The sequence below is a fragment of the Marmota flaviventris genome, chromosome 9 (genome assembly GCF_047511675.1).
Source record: "Marmota flaviventris isolate mMarFla1 chromosome 9, mMarFla1.hap1, whole genome shotgun sequence".
NCBI classification, from domain to species: domain Eukaryota; kingdom Metazoa; phylum Chordata; class Mammalia; order Rodentia; family Sciuridae; genus Marmota; species Marmota flaviventris.
The window spans coordinates 73,822,854-73,844,077 of NC_092506.1; the positions used below are offsets into that span (position 1 = coordinate 73,822,854).

The window sequence follows — 21,224 nt, forward strand, 5'->3', positions numbered from 1 at the left end:
AGGGAAAACCCTGCACTGAACAACTCTTTGAGACTGTGTACTGTTATGCAATGCACTTTTTAAAATTATTTTTAAAAATTATAGAAAAACATATGCACTAACAGAAATAATAGCATATTAAATCCTTAATTATTCGCTATCCACTGTCAACTATTATCATCTGGGGCCAGTATTTACTGGACTATGCTCTCATTCTTTGAAATCCATCACCCTTCATAGTCTCATAGTCTGGAATATTCCATGACCATGATTACTCTATGGCCCAGTCATTCTGAGATGGGAAGAATAAACATCTCCTCTGGCCAGGCAGGCACTGGGTATGGAGCTTTATTACTGTCCTCTATCAATCTTTTCTAGAATTTTGGGAGACAGGCATTACTGACCTCTTTGGAAAAGGAGGAAACTGAGGTTCAGGGAAGTGAAGTGATTGGGCCAAGCTTGCTTCACTGTTGATTCACAAAGCTGGGACCCCAAGGCACAAGCCCTTTTCCTCACGTAATGCAAGCTGACCTTTCTTATAAATGGGTGATTATGATTCATTAAAAAAAAATTCCACCCACGTTCTGGCACACAAGACCATGGGCTTTGGTGACTTTTCTGTCCGCTGTTTTGAAGGGAAATCCAGGAGCTTTCCAGAACTGGCCTGGGCAGGCTTCAGGCAGGAGTTTGTTAGCCACCCTCTGGGTTGTATGCAATGCAGCCCGAGGAGCTAAGTATATCTCCAAAACTGCTGTCTCCTTGTCTTTCTAAAGTGTTTCATAAAGAGAAAGTGTTTGTGCATCACTCCCCATTTATAGGTGTAAGATGCCTCTTACTTTGATGGCGATTCTCAGAGATACATCTCTGATGGTGCTGAGTGGTGGGTACAGTCTCCCTTGGGATAGGTGCTGCTCAGAGACCTCCTGGGCAATTTGCTAGAGAGAGGGAGAGAACCAAAAGGAATAAGCTGAGTTTCTGCTTTCAAAGAACAAGGTCAACCCATTACCTCAGAGATTCACCCAATCCTGCACATGTGGTCAAATGCTGCAGTTCCTACTGTTAACTCTGCTGCCATGTGGCACCAAGGGAGCTTAATGCTTAGCCTTAAACAAGGACAAAACTTTTCTGTACTGTGAGACTGGTTGAGGCTTAAAACATGGGGATTTTTGAATTCTAAAGGAAAATTACTAAGACTAAGATGAATAAATCATGGCTTGCAAAGCAAAGACTAAGGGATTTCTTCTTGGTTCATCCAGTCTATTGCACAAAGATCCTAAGTTTCTCGCTTCCTTGCTTCCAGCCTCTTCCCCATGTTTGGTACCATCCTGGGTGCCCATCTAAGGAACATTCCTGTATTCAGGGCTCCATAAACTCTCCCAGCCATAGTCTCAGACTGAGGAAGGCCTTTTCTCCAGTGAGTGAATGGCACGAAACCTCTGCAAGCCTTCCAGCCTCAGGTTCTGGTGCCCAGCCAGCCTCACAGGTCAGCTTTTTAAATGAGTATCTTTGAAAATACTCCTACCTTATCTTCTTGTGTCCAATTTAAATTTGAGAAGATTCCTTGTGTTCTCTGAGAACTGTTTGTCTGTGAAGTGACAGGGCAATGGAGTTGATCTCACCTTAGAGTTTGCAGACATTATTTCAAAGGAGTGAGTCTCCCCCATTCCCATTCATTCAGGCACACATTCACTGAGCTCTACAATCTGATGAGCTCTGTGCTAGATGCTGAGGACACAAGGTGAAAAGACTTTTCCCTCACAGAGACTGCTCATAGAAGGCAAATAGAAACAATTCTAACAATTATAGTGGGGAGTGCAATGAGAGAGGGCCTAAAGATAAAGAGGAAGACAGAGTCTCATGTGCTATGCAGGAAGAGCTTCCTAGAGGAAGTGTCAGAGACTGACAGATGATGGACTAAATAGGAATTAGTGGAAAAGAGGAGATACATGAAAGTATAAATTATATGCAAATAATTGTAGGTGAGAGAGCAAGGACCTGAGGCTGAAAAAGGCACGCTGGATGGGTCTGATGATAGGAAGAGGCTACAAGAAAGGCAGAAGAGGAAAGGAGGGCCTGGTGATGAAGTACCTTGTATGAAAACCACAGGAAAAGGTTTGAATATTATTCTATAAATTCAAGAAGGCTGTTATGGTTTGGATGTGAGGTGTCCTCCCAAAACTCACATGTGAGACAATGTAAGAAGTTTCAGAAGAGAAGTGATTGGGTTGTGAGAGTCTTAACCCAACCAGTGAATTAATGCCCTGATAGGGATTAACTGAGTGGTAACTGAAGTGGTAGGGTAGCTGGAGGAGGTGGGAATTAGGGGTGTGGCTTTGGGGTATATATTTGTATCTGGCAAGTAGAGACCTCTTCCTAATCTGCTTCTTGATGGTCATGCGAGCCACTTCCCTTCACCACACTCTTACACCGTGTTGTTCTGCTTCACCTTGAGCCCCAAGGAATGGAGCCTGCTGTCTATGGATTGAGACCTCTGAAACTATGAGGCCCCAAATAAACTTTTCCTCCACTACAGTTGTTCTGGTCAGGTCTTTCTGTTGCAGCAGCAAAAATGATGACTAAAACAGAGCCATACGAAGGTATGAAATTAGAGGAGATTTGGCCTGATCTGTGTTTTGAAGTGTTCTCTTTGTGGAGGTACAGAAGATGGATTGGTTAGAAAGAAACAGGATTGCCATGACTAGATCTGCATATAGAAAACTTGTCCTGTGAAGAGATAGATCATGCTATTATGGGCACTTCTAAGGTGCTGGGCACTAGTAACATCTTGCAGCATAATGTCAAGTAAGCCTGGGCCATCCTAGTGCTATGGCTCACAAGCCTAGAGATCTTGGGAAAGTTCCTTAAAGTCTCTATGCCGCATATTCCTTGTCTATAATATAAGGATACACTCTATACTTAGTTTTACAGAATTGTTAAGATGAAATGAGGCAATGCATGTAAATCTCCTAAAATCTATATTAATTTTCTTTCTTATTTTGTTTATAAGCTCTTTATTTTCTTTAAGCTAGTTTCAGGCATTAAAGAGATATGAATTAAGAAAAATAAAACATTAACTGAGTTTTTTTTTAAAGGTGTTTATGTGTAAATGAGGAGAAATGGGTAGTTTTCACACCCACAGATATTCAAACAAGTGTGCTTTATCCTGTGGTAAAGGTGGAAAATTAGATCCTACCATTTTATATCATCTTACCTGTGTATGATTTTGGCCTATTAATTTAATGGCTTTGGTACTTGGTTTCTTCTGGTATAAAGTAACATATATAGGTTAGTTGATTTCATCTATAAATCCTTCACATTTCCATGCTTTTTAGGAGGAAATATAGCTAATTAAGAGGAATGTAATTTTGAGGACAGCCGGTGGTGAACAGATGTTCTGGGGGTCTTTGGAGTGTGGTAGTATGTTCTCACCCTTTCTCTTCCTGTTTAATTTTCCATAGGAAAATAAAATTCAACATAAATTTTCTTTTTTTATATTTATTTTTTAGTTGTAGTTGGACACAATACCTGTATTTTATTTATTTATTTTTATGTGATGCTGAGGATCAAACCCAGGGCCTCGCATGTGCTAGGCAAGTGCTCTACCTACTGAGCTACAACCCCAGCCCTCAACATAAAATGTCTTAATGAAAAACATCTTTTTCAGAAATATACGCTGTCAGAGCTTTGAAGATAGGGCTGTCAGCTCTTAAAAGTGAGGGACCTGAGCTGGGCATGTTGGCTCATGCCTGTAATCCTAGTGCCTTGGGAAGCTGAGGCAGGAGAATCTTAAGTTTGAGGCCAGCCGCAGCAACTTAGTGGAACACTAAGCAACTTAATGAGCCTTTCTCACAAAAAAATGCAAGGGGATGTTGGTCAGTGGTTAAGAACCCCTGGGTTCAATCCCTGGTACAAAAACAAACAAACAAACAAAAAAGTGAGAAAGTTTATCCTGCTCACAGCAGATGCTTAATGAGTAGATTGAGAAGAGTTTCCTGTAAAATCAATGGACACTCATCATGAAATGAGGGAGTTGAAGTATTCCATGGCACAGGGTATTGGGTGTGCAGATGTCTCAGGGTCCTATAGGAAAGGCTATAGCAACTATGTTTCTGCACAACAAGGAAATTTACTTGTAGTCTGTCTTTAAGCAAGAGTGACTCTTCTCATCCAAAGGGGATTTCAAATAGCTCTGCCCACAGTCATAAGACAAGAACACCCATTACAGCAATAGGAAGAAATATGAATGCAACTTACTCAGACAAGATGGACAGAGAGTGGTGGGTACAGTCTACCCTGGGATAGGTGCTGCTCAAGGTCATAACTGGTGTGCATAGCATGGGAGGTGGCTTAAAATTCTTCAGGGAACTTTACTTTATGGCCTTGCAGCGCAGGTGATCAATGACAAGACACAGTAAAAAGGGACCTAGGATGTGGTACAGTTCCCTGTGGGACTCATAGGGTGGATCTGGACAGAGATTCATGGAAGCAGTTCTCATGCCTCATTGGCTTAAACTTTTTTTTACCAGTGCCATGGTGAGAAGGAATTCCAGAGGAGGTTAGAAATATAAATTTTTTACAGGTTAGAAACATAAATATATTTAATATTTATATATATCTTTGATTAATTTAATCCTCCTCTACTCAAGAGAAACATTTCTAGGGCTGGGGATGTGGCTCAAGCGGTAACGTGCTCGCCTGGTATGCGCAGGGCGCTGGGTTCGATCCTCAGCACCACATAAAATAAAGATGTTGTGTCCACCAAAAACTAAAAAATAAATATTAAAAAAATTCTCTCTCTCTCTCTCTCTCAAAAAAAAAAAAAAAAGAGAAACATTTCTAGGCAATGGATTCTTTAGAGTGAGAATAAATGTCAAGTGCAGGTTATTTGATAATGTCAGCAATGTAATTGTTATTCATAACCATTATTATAAATGTGAAATGTCATCCTTAATGAATTTTCTCATTGTAAAGAAACCATTTCTTCCAGTAAAGAACCCTTCTGGGGCTTTTTCTTGTATGATGCTCAGAACAGGTATATCCCCAAGACCCCTATAACAGTGCTCAGAATTCCACCTGCTTCTTGCTGAAAGTGTCCTAGTGGGGCTAACTGTTGCCAGTTACCCCAGTGATGTAACCAATGAATGTGGCATTGCAGCGCAGGTGATCAATGACAAGACATGTCATGGTTCACAAGTCCCCAGTTTCAGGTACCTTTAGTTACATCTCTATCTAGGCATCTAGATGACACGCTGGGAGGTGGGGAACAGTACTAGATATGTCCCTTCACTGCTAGTTCCTTCTGACAATAGCTCTTTCTCCAACTACTTCCCATCCTTCTTCAAAAGCCTGCATGCAATTGGAAAGAAGGTCAAGCCTGAGATAATCTAGAGAGATGCCTGAGGTTTAAGTACTTTGGGGATCCATTGCCAGGGTTTGGAGAATGCAGGTAGAAGAGACAAAAAGAGGAGGAATCTTTAGAGACCCAGTGTAGGACTTAGTGTTAACCCCCAGGCTCTGTTGAAAGCATTCAAAGGAGCAAGGACAAGATACCTCTGCTGTTAGGAGGAAGATCTCATCAGGGATGTGCCGGATCCCGCCGGCAATGACTCCCAGTGCCACTCCAGGGAACACATAGGCATTATTTCCCTGCCCAGGAATGAATGTTTTTCCATCTTCCAGAGTCACACTCTTAAAAGGACTTCCACTGGCAAAGATCCCTCGGCCCTGGACCCAGGAAAAAAACCAGAGGTTGGAGTTAGAGATGGGTTTGGGGCAGTAATGATAACTTGTTCTTGTCTTCCATATGTTGAACCCTTCTTCATCCTTTCCCAAATGCCCAGCATTGTGCTGAGAACATGGCAAGTACTCAAAGCATGTTTATTCATTTGACTAGAAAGCTCAGTCCCCCCACCCAATTTATCTGACAGCCAAGAAATTGCTGATAGATGATGGAGTTCATCGTACCCTTTTTACCTGTCATCTCCTGAGAAGGCCAACCCAGAACATGACAGACATGAAAGTATCCTAGAGTTTATAAGAGCCTTGGATTCTGGCCAAAGCTTCATGTTATTTAGGGGAAACTTGTCCAGCATTGCCTAATTGTAAGAGCTTTGGAGTTAGAGCTGGGTTTGAGGACCGGCTCTATTCGTTATTAGCTCTATAACTGTGGGCAAGTTACTTCATCTTTCTGAACCTCAGTTTACTGATGATGAGGATTTTTTTCACCCTCAAAGGGTTACTTATGGTTATTGTTACTATGTCCTCTCAGCTGGGGGAAGGAAGGACTCCCCGCTGACCTCGGTGACCCGGTAGCACTTCTCAGCTGTGCACTCGGCCTTGCTGGTGGGATTGCTCAGGGCAAAGATGATAGGGCGCTCGTGGAAGGAGGCCATGTCCCTCAGAATCTGCTCCGTGAAGGCTCCTGCGATGGCAGCAACACCTACAGGGAAAAGTGGGGTAGTGGGGATACCTACTCTTCATTAATAACCCATTCCTCTCCTGGGGAAACTAGGTGTACCATGTAAGGCTCAGGAGTCTTGGGGATAGCATGTGCCAATGGGATTGAGAGAGAAGAAGGGAAGAGTGTCTTCTTGCTTGAGTTGCCTGAGGCCTCCTGTTCATCTTTAAGGGACTACTGGTCTACTTCCCTGCCATTTAGATGCATCTTGAAGATGTTATTGGGCTTTGCCATTCAAAATGGGTTGCTCTTTTAGTGACAAGGAGAAATACTAGGATCTCTGCCTTGGTTGGGGGAAAGCTCATCTCATCTGGGTTAGAGATATCAGCCCTGCACTTTTCTACTATACTATATAAGCCCCAACTCTGGTAGCTTAGTTCTATGGTTTTATATAGTAGTTTCTCCATAGAAGTCTGTGGCATTGAATTGGGGATAGAGCTGCATTTCTACAAGTTACTTATGTCTCCTGGATAAGCCTCAGTCTCTCCATCTGCAAGTCAATAGAGTTAGCTGGGCTAGACAGCATATCACCTGCATCTTCCTACCTATGATGGCTGTGGGCTTCACCAGCCTCACCACCTCCTCCAGGGAGTTCACTTCAGGATGGTCTTGGGCAAACATTTCTTTCTCATGGTTCAGGTGGCTTCTCCCCTACAGGAAAAAAAGGTTCATTAAAAAGTTGTGGTGCTGAGAACCTGTTGGGCAGGGGCAAGAATGCTTTTGGAAACTCTGAGAGCATTCCCTGCTGAGCCCCATAAATTTGATCTTTCAGAAGTCTTAGGGCCTGACCTCTTGATCAGATTTCCCAGTAAAGCCTAACATGTAGTGTGTGTGTGTGTGTGTGTGTGTGTGTGTGTGTGTGTTTCTTTAACCCAAACCACATCAGGAGAATTCACAAGGCATTTCTTTGAGCTGGGTCAGAACAAAAAGCTTCTAAGGAAATACCTGAGTCTGACCAAGTCCCTTTGCCCCAAGACATCCAGGACCCGGCTCAGTTGACGGATAGGGGCTTGAGCCATCCAGGACCAAAGATCCTTGGCACTGGAGCCAGGAAGAAAACCAGAAGTTTGAGTTTAAGGATGGGTTTGGGGCAGTAATGATAGCTTGTTTCTGTTTTCCATATGTTGAACCCTTCTTCTTCATGGAGCTAGTGTGAATGTATTTTATATGAGTCATTAACCTCCCTGTGAATAATATTAAGCTGAGTTCCAGAACAGGCTTGGAATAGCTGACTGACTCTATATTTCTTCCATTTTCCCAAATAGAGGTCCTTGGGGGACAGGCTGGCATGATTACTAATAAATGAGCACAAACATTTCTGATGACTCCTTTGGACCAGCTGGCCTCATGAGAAACAGAGAGACTATGTCAGCTTTGAGAGTTCCTTGGTCAGGGGTGAGCTCCATGGGGTGAACCAAATGATGGTGAAAAATGGTCAAGTGTGGCAAGCTTTGGCAACCTATACTTGTGACTGATTATGCTCTGGAATGATATAGAGTGGGAGGAGGAATCTTCAGGCCTAAGTTCCTACGGCAGTGATCTGGCTCTATAGGAAGGCCAGTTTCTGAGGAGGGTATTTGCTATTCTTGGTATATGATCCTATGCACTTCTCCATTCCTACAATGCTCATTGTTTTTCATCTCTCACTGACATTCCATGCTAGTGGAATTCTGGAAATTAAAAGATGAAGCTATGAGTCAAGCTCTAAGGGAGAGAGGTCATCTAGTTGTGTCCTTCTCCACATTCTAGTCAGAAACTGAGCTGTTTCTCTCTCTCATTCTTTCACTCCTACATCACACATTAGTTACATTAATTATGTGCTTACCAGGTGCCAGGCATTGGCATCAAGACTACGTAGCTTAGTGGACAAGTAAAAAGCATCTGTTTTATAAAGTGGTGGGTGCAGCCCATGGAAGGGGAATGCCTATGTGAGCAGAGATGTAAGGAAAAAACCTAATGCTCTCAGAAAGCTTCCTGGAGTAGCTAATATTTGAGTTCAATCAGAAGGTAAGGAGGAAACTATGAAGGGGGATTGAGAGTGGGTATTTGGAAAAAGGGAGAAGAACATTTCAGGCAGAACAAATGTGCAAGGATGTGGAAGAGAGGAATGTGTGACTTTTGGAGAACTACCATTCAATATGGCTGAAGGTTAGTGCAAGGCAGGAGTAGTGGGAGGTAAGGCTGGAAGGAGCACACATACACACTCACACACACATATTCCGAATGTCTGAACAAGAGCAATTAAGGTTACTTTGGGATGAATCTTTTGTTTTGGAGGTTAGGCCATTGCCATTGCTCTCCTTCTCTATTCTGAGAACTTCACCCCTTAGGGAACTCTTCAAGTTTAGTTCTTGGGAAACTTTCAGGTCTCCAGACTGACAGTACCTTGACAATCAGTCCCTTGGAGTCCACCATCCAGATCTTCCTTGTGGCCTCTGCCTTGGGTACACCTTCTTTCTCCAAGGCCATGACAAGAAGGTGGGCGATGCCCATAGCTGCCTGAGAGGTACCATAAAGAAAATGTTTAGACACAGGGGAAATAGCTGCTCAGCATGGATCAGATATCTCACCAAAATAAGCCCTTATTCTTTCCTATAGCCCCATGACTCCCAGGAGGCCCAGGTAAATTCTTGCATTGATAAATTCAATTGTTGAGGTTCAGGCAGCCGAGATGATCAGAATATACTGAACCATGGAACACCACCCTTCTTGATTCTCTTCTATGCATTCTTATTTTTCAACTGCAACAACAGTAGAGACCCCCCCCCCCCCTGGTGGCACCTACCTCACCTGCACCTTGGAAAACAAACACATGATTGGAGAGCTTGTTCTTGGTGATTCTCAGAGCAGCCAGGATCCCTGCCACAGCCACAGAGGCTGTGCCTGCAAGAGAGTGGACTGTGATCAACTCTGGCCATTGGCTCCCAACCTCCAAGAGAAGACCCTTGACAGAGTTTACAACACTTAGGACCTGTGCAGGAAGAAACAACTTTTTTCAGCCCTTATGTATGTCAAGCCTAAAGGCATGAAAGCCTAAAGCCATGCCCTCTTTTGTAGATAACTGTTCTTCTTCTGATGGGCAGATCCTTAATTGTTTCTTGACTGCAAGAGAGATGACCAGATAGCCAGGTTCTGCTACTGCCATTGTCCATAAATGAAATAACAGGATAAACATAATTTAATAGATGTCAAAAGGAAGTGTAAGTCTCCAGAATGCTTTAAAGGTTAAGTGGACAAAGACATCTTTTAAAATGAGAGGACAGCCTAACTGTCAGACATTAAGAGACCATATGTCCTGAGCTGCCCATCTTTTCCACCAAATCATAAGGTTAGTTGTATCGGGTAGCATATCATCAACAAATGGCTTGAGTATGCCCAGAAGGAACAAGTAAGTTGCATGAGCAGGTGGTTGAGACTTGATAAAACCACTGCTGTATCACTTCCTCTCCCTCAGTCCACATCTAAGGACTTATTGGGAATTTTTTAGACTATAGTCCAGGAAGGAAAAAACCTTAGGCTCAGTTTATAGATTGTTCTTAATGCTATATTGTCACCAACTAAATGTCAGGTTGCAGCTTCACAGGTGGATATAAAGGATAATGGCAAAGGGCAGTGGACAGACATGACTTCAATGGTAAATCTGGTTGTTCTCTTTGATCCAAAAGATGTCTAGTTCTACTTTTATTTTTGGGGGGGTGCTGGGGATTAAACCTATGGCTGCATACATACTAGGCAAGTGCTTTATCACTGAGCTAATCCCCATCCCCTGGATCTCTTTTGATTCATGATCAGTTGTTAATGGTTGAGAAGGGTGGTCAGGGACTTGCAGAGAACAAAATTATAAGATTGGTGATGACTGGGGAGTGGGGAATCATTATCTGGCATAGAATTTCATTTTACAAGATGAAAAGAGTTCTGGATGTGGATAATAGTGATGATTGCATAACCTTAAATATATTTAATATTATTCAACTGTACATTTGAAAGTGTTTAAATGTCAAATCTTAATGTGTATTTACCACAAAAATTAGAGGGAAAATCCCTATAATCAAATAAATATGAGTCCAAATATTTAAAAAAATAAGATTGGTGATGAATGGTTCTGGGAAGTGGTGTGAGGATGATCTCTTGAATAGGAATAGAGTGTGACGAGACTTATGCCTCATGTGAAAACTCACCAAAGGATGTAATAAGAATAGTTTCTCAATCACCAAGCAGATAAAATGTTATGTTCTCTAAATGTGAGCTTGCCAGCATCTTTCCACAGCCACCTAGGGTTTGCCTAATGGGCTTACATACAAAGTAGACATGGTGGCCAAGGATTGAGACTATGCATGGACTTCCTTTTACCAATTCTGATCTGTTACTGATACTGCTGAGTGACTAACTTGTCAATGGCAGAGACCCAAGTTGAACTTCTGATATCCATCTGGTGGATGGCTGGTTAACTTGGACTCCTTCCATCACAGACAAGCATTGGAATACATAGCTAGTCCAGAGAGGAACTTCTCTCCTTGTCTATCATGCTGCTGCCAGTATCATCATCTATAGATGTTTGGAACACTTATTCATCATCCTGTTATAATCCAAACAAGGCTTCTATAATAAAGAAATTAATTTCACAGTAAAAGAAGTGCAATAGAAGGCTCATGCTCAAGGAATTCACCGGTCTTCATGTATACCCAACCACTTAGAAGCAGCTGACCTAATAGATCAGTAGAGTGGCCAGCTGACCAAGGAGAAAGAGTTGGGTTGAGGCAACACCCTCTACAGATGATGTTCTATCTTAAAAGATACAATATATAATCTGATTTAGCAAACAATATATTGGGTTCTTTCTCAGAATACATGAATCTGGAAGTGAAAGTGACCCAATTTTCCCTAATAATCCACTTGCAGAATTTTTGTTTCCTGTCTTTTCACCTTTGTGTCTCACTGGATTGAAGGTTTTAGTTTCCAAGAGAGAAGTACTTATACTAGGATACACAGCATGTTGAATCAGGAGTTGAGAACCACCACTTGACCATTTGGAACTCTTTATACCACTACACCAGTGGGAAAAAAAGAGGTTTTTGATCTAAGTGTAGTGATTGCTCCTGGTAACCAACAGGAAATCTGGGGCAGGAAGGAGTACATCTGGCACTGAGGGGATCCTCTGAGGTGTGTCTTAGTATTTCCATGCTCAATAGTAAATATCAATGAATACTATTGCAACTCAAGAGAAGCAGGAATACTGAAGATTCGGAGGTCTTAAAACTGAGGGTAAGTTTTTACCTACTGGGTAAAGACTGAGGACCCTGGCTAGCTGAGGTCCTCTCTGAGAACAAAACAAAACAAAACAAAACAAAACCAACAACAACAAAAAAACACGGAATAGGAGGTTGAGGAAGAAATTTATAGAAATCAGCTATGGCCTCACTTCTAGTTAAAAAAATAAGAAATGTAGCAGTCATGCATATTTCTTCCTTCATTCTTATGTAACTATAACAATGGTATAGATTAGATAATTTCTTCTCCCTCTCCCTTCCCTTTATTATGTTATACACATTTGGTTGGAGGTTTACTTCTTTGCTTTAGTATTTGAGTAACTGAATTTATAAGTGTGTCTATAACTGAATTTGAAGAGTGGTTAATCCTTCCCAGAAGATGAAGAGTATGACTATCTTCCAGTAATGAATAAAATGACTATTGAAACTGTCTCATCCCTTTTTGGGGAGAAGGTGAAAATGTCTTCATTTCTTGGAGATAGTTGCATTTTGTTAGAGTAGTTTTTGTTGTCTGGGAGTACGAATGTGTAGAATAATGTACATGGATTCTAATGAGAGCCAAAAAAGGTGAACTGTGCCACTTATGGGGTAATTGTTTTTCAGCTCCAAATATACCTTTCTCTTACACTGTTTGATCTGCAAACCCTGTTCAACTTTGCCAACTGGCTCTGTGCTGGGATTTGGCACCAGAGGGAGACTGGAAAGCTAGATGTGGGGTAGTGAGGATACTTTTTCTGCATCGCCTCAGTTGCCAGGTAAAATGTAGGACACTTAGTAAAATTTGAATTTTAGGTAAACAAGTAATTTTTTAGTACAAGCATACCCTTGCAACATTAGCATGCATATTCTAAGAAAGTTTTTCTTATTTATTTCATATTGAAACTCAACTGAGAAGCCTTGGTTCTGCCACTCCACATCAGCAGTTGAGTCCAGTCTGCAGGTTGTCCATTACTTACCCTCATAGCAAGCATCCCCAACCCCACCCCAAGACACCAATGCCAGCGGGCTGCCACCTCCTCTTTCCTTTGTTCCTTCAGCCTCAGGGGTGGCAGCAGATCCTTAGTGTTTCTTTTCTGCTTTTCAATTCCTTAATACATAATTGACAATTCTTTATTTAATTTTCTCTGTCAAAGCAAGTGGTGTAGACCTTGACTGATAGAGTTCATAATAAAACCTAATCACAGTTGGCAATGTTAAATTTCCATGATGGGCAAAGAAAAGGAAATTAAAGTGAGGCTATTTATGGCTTGTTGAATTTGCACAAATTTTAAAAAAACCTAATATTTTCTAGGGCTGGTGAGGGAGCAGTAAAAACTAAAATGTTCCAACACACTTTGCATTTTGAAGGGCTACAATCCTTTTTTGGAAAACTATTTCCTGGTGCAGACCAAGGCATAAAATGTTCATGCCCTTTGACTTCATACTTCTTCTGGGAATCTGTGTATAAAAAAATTAGAAATATATGTTCTAGGACATTTAAGAAAATGTTATTTGTAATGCAAAGTGGCTGGAAATAACCTTAACATCTAACAAAGGAATAATGATTGAATCGGCTGGTGTAGACACTCAGTAGAATATTTTGCAGCTATTAAAAATGAAGATTGTGTAGTAGTATAAAAAATACTATGAGTTAGTAACATCAGAGAATGTCCTAATATAAATATATTTACTCATTTAATCCTAACTACTATCATCCCTATATTACAGAGTGGTAAAATGGACAGTTCAGTTTGTTGAGTTGTTTTAGATCATATAACACAAACCAGATTTGGACTCAGGGAATCAGCTATAAGGGCCTGTGCCTTTAACCACTGAACTTTTGCTTTATTGAATTTGTTGGAAAGAAGAGAACCTTAAATAGCACACATATCATGATTCTAATCCTAACACACACACACACACACACACACACACACACACACACTCCAGAAAGGACTACAAAAATATACAGTTGCAGACTGGGGGTTTAAGTGAATCTTCTGTGTTCTATTTCCAGTTTTCCAGATGGTTTGCTTTTCGCTGGCTCAGGAGTGGGATTTTCTTCTAGAACAAGAGTTGGACTTATGCCTGGCTTGGAGACTCTGTGTTGGGCTGAGATAAGGGGCATTTGGAGTCTAGTAAGTGCACATTCATCATTGTGGACATCAGGAAGTAGGAATCTAACCAGGAACACACTCCCTAGAAGATGGGGTGCAGACTTTCTTGTCTTCACATGGCTGTGGCCTGGGGAAACTACTGAGCTGTCAGCAGGTCCCAGAGGCATGGCTGAGGACTAGTGGGATTTCCCAATTCCTTCTAAAGGTTCCCAGAGTGCTCCTTGTGCCTACCAGATGCTCCGTGTGCCCACCAAAAAACTGTGGAAGAAAGAGAAGACTCTGACATAACCCCTGCCATCAGGGAACACCCTGCTTAGCAAGGCTTTGGTACAATAACTGTAACAATCAGCAATCAGAGGTATTTGGAAATAGTTACATTCATTTAATTAGTGAGCAGCACATATGAACCATGTGGATACTGAGGGTACCATAGGTATCCAAATAGGCCAGGTTCACTCTTTTTTCCCCAGGTTCACTTTAAAATGTAAAGAAAGAAGTGATTAAATGATTACAAATGTGAAAAGTATTATAAAGAGTTTTGTGAATTAGCTTGTGTAATTTAAGAATAGAGGAGTATATTATCAAGTTACTTTTGTAGCCTCATGCCTCCATATACCAGTAGCATTATTCATGGTTCCTAAACATTGCACCTAGCTTTTGTTCATGCTGTTCCCATGATCTAGAGGAGCTTCCGTAGTTCATTATTTATTCCTTAAAACTTAGCTCAGAGATCTTCTTTGCTTCCCCAGGTATCATTAGTCACCCCTTCCTCCCCCATATTTACACTTTATTCAGTCTGAACAAAGCTAGGTTATCACACAGCCAGGATTAGCACTATACTACAATCAAACAAACAAAACAACAACAACAACAAACCGTCCAAAATCACATCCAACAAAGCAAATCTAAATAATTATTTAAATTAATCAAATCAATTATTTAAAGAGGTGGCGAGGACTATTTCATTATATGATCTCTTTCCAAATCCCCATTGTCCATTTTTGCCAAAGTCCACTTGTGGTGGCTGTTCTCCATTTGTGCCTCCCTGTAAACAATCCTATCCTGCTTACTCTCCCAGTCCCTCAAAACCTGCTTTCATTTTAGATCTACTGCATCAGCATCTGTGTTTCAAAAGATCTCTAGATGATTTTTATGCTAATTCAAATTTGAGATGCATTGAACTGGATGGCTTCTCTTGGTGAAGTACTAGTTTCCTGTCATTTGGACAGAAGGAATTTTCTGCTCATCTAGTTCTACTTCAGCAATAAGCCTTCTGCCTGAGAAGAGGCGATGCGCAAAGCACATGCCACCAGATGGCGCTAAAGATATTCTCTCTGAGTCTGTCTCAATGACCCAACTTTCTTTACTTTTTTTTTTTTTTCCTTCCTTTTTTGGTGTCAAATATCACTTGGAGTTAGATAGAACCTGAAGGTTTAATAACCGAGCTTAGCTGCAGAAATTTAGTGCTGGAGGAGAATTAGAGATTGCAACATCCTCTTAGTGTACAGATGAGAAAATTGAGGTCAGAGAGAAAAGGGGAAGTAAAATAGGGAAACTTGGAGAGGTGCTTGTGCCCATTTAGGGTCTGCAGCCCAGACAGCCTTTCCTGACTGGAGTTAGAGGCAGTGAAGGGACATTATAATTTTCCTGGGGGAGAACTATGAAGTGAGTGGTAAAGTGGAGGCAGAGAGAAGGGAACTTAGGCAGAAGATGTCACTCAGATGCTTGGCTGTGACTCAGGAAACTGTGGAACACAAAATAACGGAGAGGAAAGAATTGCACATTTCTGTACAAGAACACAAAGGCAGCTACCATTTATTGGCTCTGTGCTAGGGCTTACCTGCCTTTGCTCACATAATCTTCACAACAATTTTACCAAGTAGGTTCTGTCATGTCCCCACAATTGTGCTTTTTTTTTTCTCTCTCAGAAGAGGACCATGAGACTCAAAGGAAATAGAAGCAATCAGGACAGAACCTGTGATGCTCTCACCACCAAGTCTGCAAACTCTTTTTCATGTCCATGTACTTCATGCTTCCAGCTGTAACCATAGAGGTCCTATCACTGCTCCTAGCTAAAGCCACTTCTCTTTGTGCACTGGATCCCGTCATTTTTGTCTGCTCAAGGAATTTTTCCTGTGATTCTCTTCCCTGTTTCTTGCATCCTCAATCTCTCTCTACTGGGTCACTCCGATGCCAAAATGTTGTAAAGTTTTCACCTTTAAAAAACCTTCCTTTGGCCTGATGTAAGTTCCACCTTATTTTTTACTCCCATTATGGCCATGCTTTTCTAAAGAGCAGAATATACTTACTGCTTTGATTTCTTTTTCGTCATTTTTCTGTGAAGATGAATCTAATCAAATGACTGACCCACCTCTTCTTGACGTCACCAAGCACCCTCACCTTGCCAAATTCCGTGGTCAGGTCTTAGCCTTTATATTCCTTGACCTGTCAGCAGCACTTGATATTGTTGCCCATCCTTTCCTTTGGGGAACTCTTTTTGCACTTAATTTCTGAAACTCCACTCTCATTGTCTACCTGTGGCTACTTCATTATGATCTCCTTTCTGGAGTCCTTTTTTGAGGCCATTCTCTGAGGTGGCAAGTTATCCTAATTATGGACCAGAACTTATCAGGCAAAACTGCAGTTGTTAAACCCAAATTATAAATTTTAGCAAATAAAGTTATCACATCCATCATTAACTTTCGTTAAGTGTTATGTGGGGGTGGTTCTTGGGCTACCTGCCAAGAATTTAAAAATGCATAGGAAGGAAATTGCTTTGCTTTTTGGAGGTAACCACCCTGAGAGGTCTGGGGGTCCAGGGATGTACAGAAACGTGGCTTGTGCTCATAAATGTCGTGGGCAGCTGAAAGCGTGACTGGTTGTTCCCATTTGTGATGAAAGAAAAACAAGCTTTCTTTTAAAGAGGGAGCTTTCCATAATTACATTTCCTGCAAACTGAATACTTGAGGTTGTAGATTCAGGAAATAACACAAAAGGACAAGCCAAGTACGTACGTAGTCTCTGCTTTTAATAGTCACATTCAACAAAGTTAAAGCAGTTTCTGTGCTGATCAACAGATTATTGGATGAAAGGAGAGGAACTCCATGCCTTATCAGGAGAAGGCGACACCACGGAGCCAGGCAACAAGGACAGGCAGAGTACCACTCCATCAGGGTCTGGCCAATGTGGCCTTGGAGCCTGGGCCCCTGCTGGACTGGAGAGCCTCTGCAATGAAGCCAGGCATGCGAGAGTCTGCAAGAGTCATTCCCACAGCAGCCAGCTACTGCCATCAATTAGTCACCAGTGCCTATTTATCACTTGTTCTGGGCCTTTAAGGGACAAACTCTTGAATATATAAAGAGGAATGAAACAGGCTTGTTTTTCAGGAGATACCACCAAAAGTGTCTAGAAAAATCAGTTCCCCTTACTGAACACCAAGCAAAGGCCTTATAAAGTTCTTTGACACTATTTTTGTCTCATGAAGGAGTTTTCCAGAGCCCTTGAAACCTCTAGATGGTAGTTTCTAGCCCACAGAGAAGGCAGGGCTAGGCCTATTCTGCCACAGTCTGAACCAGAGGGATACTACTACTACTACTACTACTAATGATAATAATTGCCATCATCTCAGCTTCTCTGGGATTGTTAGTTGCTCAATAGGCTAAAAGAGATGTCCAAGGAGCCAGGTTCAGATATGTGAGAACCAGAAAGAAATTAAAGAAGATCTTAGAAGATGGAAAGCTCTCCCATGCTCTTGTATAGGCAGAATTAATATTGTCAAAATGGCCACACTACCAAAAGCACTATACATATTCAATGTGATTCCAATCAAAATACCTTTGTCAATCCTTATAGAAATAAAAAAAAGCAATCATGAAATTCACTTGGAAAAATAAGAAACTCAGAATAGCCAAAGCAATCCTTAGCAAGACAAGTGAAGCAGGAGGCATCACAATACCAGACCTTAAACAGTATATACTACAAAGCTATAGTAACAAAAATGGCATGGTATTGGCACCAAAATAGACACATAGACCAATGATACAGAATAGAAGACACAGAGACAAACCCACATGAGTACAGTTATGTTATACTAGACAAAGGTGACAAAACATACAATGGAGAAAAGATAGTCTCTTCAACAAATGGTGCTGGGAAACTGAAAATCCATATGCAGCAAAAGGAAATTAAACCCCTATCTCTCACCATGCACAAAACTCAACTCAAAGTGGATCAAGGACCTAGCAATTAGACCAGAGACCCAATAGAGAAAAAAGTAGGTTCAAATCTTCATCATGTTGGATTAGGCCCCAACTTTCTTAACAAGACTTTTAAAGCACAAGAAATAAAATCAAGAATTAATAAAGGGGATGGATTCTAATTAAGAAGCTTCTTCCCAGCAAAAGAAACAATCAGTGAGGTGAAGAGAAAGCTTACATGTTGGGAGCAAACTTTTACCACATGCACATCAGAGAGAGCACTAATCTCCAGATATGAGATCCATGTAAACCTTAGGACTAGGGCAGCTCTGGAAGCAGAACACTACCTTGGCAGACAGGATCTAGTGAAAGGAAGGCTCTGCGGACCGGGAAGTAGGTAATATTGGGGGACCATGGGGGAATTGCACTGTGGGGAAGACCAAGGCAAGGCCTGGAACTGTTGCTCAGTATGTGATGTGTGAAGTGGGTCAAAGGAAGGCAGTGGACCCCTGAATACCATAAATAACTACTGGTTATTTATGAACAAAACACACCAGCTGGACAAAGTCTTCAGATCGGGGCCATTCATGTCATTCTGCTTGTTCCTACCGTGGCATCTGTAGCCAACTGGACTTCTCCCACCCCTACCCAGGGTGTCATCTTTCAGTGATATGATTCACATCTCTTAGCCATTTGTGGCCCCAGGGAACTGTGAAGCATCCTGCAAAGTGGGCAACCACTGCCTGGTACCACTTTTGAGAGCTGGAGAAGGTGGGGTCATCCTGACATCTGTAGCTTGGCCTTGGATACAGTATCCTGGTTGGTGGGGGTAATACTTGAGTTACTAAGGATAAGCCAAAATTAGCCATGAGTGGGAAGAGAGTTCTAGGTAGAGGGATCAGCACATTCAATATTATAGACTTGGCAGAAAACTCACAGATCAATGAGTAATGAAATGTACTGGAGGAATATAGCTTATGTGGGAAGTGGAGAAAAGTGAGCTGGGTCTTCCTGCCCTTCTTTCAGGCTTCCTGTGTCCTGTGCACACACTGGGCCTCTACTCATCTCCTTCAGAACTTCTGTCTGGGCTCTCAATCCATCCTCTCTCCCTTTCATAACTACATGTCAAGAGTCTCTTATGCACCACAAGCTGAGTACTGCTACATGCCTGTCCCTGCCTATACATACCTGCAATCCTTGCCACAACTGGTACTTTAAGTGGAGAGTGATACTGGAATACTTAACAATGAAGTAGCACAGGTGTCAACTAACCAGAACAGATGCTGGCCTTTGGAAAGCATCCAGGCCATTCTGGTGGTACCAGCTGATTGGTAGCCATGGCTGTTAACACCATTTTGTCCATTTTGCAGGTGAGGAAAAGAATACTCTGAGAATTTAGGCCACTTGGTCAAAGTGGAAAGGATTCAGATCTAGACGTGTCTCTGTCCAATGTCTGACTGTTGAACATCCAGCTCACAAATTAAGGCTTAAAAGTATGAAGGAGAGTGACACAGGCCTGATGTAGCAAAGGACACCCTGACAAACAAGCTCTCTGGCTCCAGGGATGTGGAAGGACTGGGGCCAAGGCAAGTCCAGGGAAGGCTGGTGGGGTAGAGGATCCTCTGGAGCAGATAAGTTAACCAGACTTTCTTGTCCCCAGCCACTCTGTGTGGTCAGCTTGCAGCCCAAGGACACTAGGCCAGCAGCATTCTGGCCTATTACCTGGCTCCTTGCATGCTCTCCTTGCCAAGGTCAAACCTGGCCTGCCCCCAGCATGACCATTCTTAACTGCCTTTCCCCTTCCAGGCCTCTTTCCTCCCATAAGAGTAGAGATGCTTCTTTGGTTCCAGCTGAAACAACAAAAGGTCACTGGAGATTCTGCCTATTCCAAAATTCCTGAAGAGGCTGCCAGCAATGAGTCAGAGCATCAGCAGCCCAGCTCACCAAGGACCAGCCTGGCCTGGCCAGATGCTTCTTGAGTCTGAGTTGGGGTGGGAGCAGAGGAGACAACCAAAAGCCCTGGGGAGCTCTTACCCCCAAGTGCAGTGGCCCAGCCTTGTGGCCAGCCCTATGGGGGCAGTGCTTCTGAGGTGCATGGTGCAGTGGGTCTTGCTGGGAGACAGTTCAGTTAATGTGTCCCAGTTCCTATGCAGCACCAAGCCACAGTCCTGCCTTCATGGAGCTCAGCCTTGGAGGCTCCTGAGGACTTCAGTTCTTTCTTTGTTTCACAGAGGATATGAGTCCAGGCTGGTGTTCAGAGAAGGAAGCATGGTCTCATTTTCATGGGGGCTACTTCGTTCTAATCCCTGCAGTCTGTGGGTTCCAGGCAGATTCTGAGAATCTGTCTCCAGGACCTATGGGGATGAACTAGGCCTTTCCTAGCTCACACATCCAGTGTTCACACATTCAGAGGATCACAGCAGCAGGCTACTGGGGCGGGGGGAGCAGCAGTGCCTACAGCATGTGAGTCTGGAATGTAACCCTCAGCAAGAGGATCTGTCCCATCATCTCTCATATTGGGGAGCAATTGGTAGCCTGATGTCATGGAGAGAGTGGAGAATTCTGTCAGAAATATCTGGGTTATAGTCCCAGCTTTGTGCTTGTCTTGCTAAGTGACCTGAAACAAGTGTTCACCCCTTGTACTTTAGTGTCCTCATCAGTGATGTGGGAAGGCAACATCTGTCCCACCATGAGGAGAAGCAGGGTATGGCCAAGAATTTGTGATATAGTATGGACAAGAAGCACTCTGAAACCTGAAATTTCATGTCCATGCAAAATGTATTATGTGGCACAGTTTGTATCCTCTGGGAAGATTTTGAGACATGAGTGTCAGGATGTTTTTAAGAAGGTGGGGAAGGAAGCAACATGAGACAGAAAGAGAAGCTCAGTTATGATGTAGGCCCTAGCATCTTGGCCCCCATTGGGAGCTCTGTCCTGCACTGGACTGAAATGGTTGGGCCTTAGTATTCACTTATCACTGAGTAAGGGTAGCTTCTGGCCAGGTAGGACCACGGGCAAGGTGGATCTCTAAAGCTGAGCCTCTACATGATGTGCTGGTAACCTCGCAGTGAGCTGGGGTAACAGTTCTTTCCTTGAAGGAGTATCTGGGTGTTGTATCTCCATGACTATGTCTTTATTGTTAATTATGTGGTTATACCTAAATATCAGACTGTGTTCATCAAAGGCAGGAGTAATAATAGAGTTCCTGCCATTCTGGTTCTATTGAGTT

General features: G+C 42.4%; 1 protein-coding gene across 4 annotated transcripts in view; it reads right to left on the reverse strand.

Moving 5' to 3' along the window:
- Me3 (malic enzyme 3) overlaps positions 1-21,224 on the reverse strand; it is a 206,074-nt gene that overhangs the window by 714 nt on the left and 184,136 nt on the right. For 3 of the 4 annotated variants that reach the window (XM_071616580.1, XM_071616579.1, XM_071616582.1), the window contains 7 exons: positions 9,222-9,319; positions 8,822-8,935; positions 6,982-7,087; positions 6,276-6,418; positions 5,530-5,703; positions 1,502-1,564; positions 816-914 (listed from right to left, as the gene is read on the reverse strand). In XM_071616580.1, coding sequence (XP_071472681.1) covers positions 816-914; positions 1,502-1,564; positions 5,530-5,703; positions 6,276-6,418; positions 6,982-7,087; positions 8,822-8,935; positions 9,222-9,319 — 797 coding nt within the window. The remainder of the gene's footprint in view (positions 1-815; positions 915-1,501; positions 1,565-5,529; positions 5,704-6,275; positions 6,419-6,981; positions 7,088-8,821; positions 8,936-9,221; positions 9,320-21,224) is intronic. The other variant, XM_071616581.1, reaches the window with a different exon arrangement.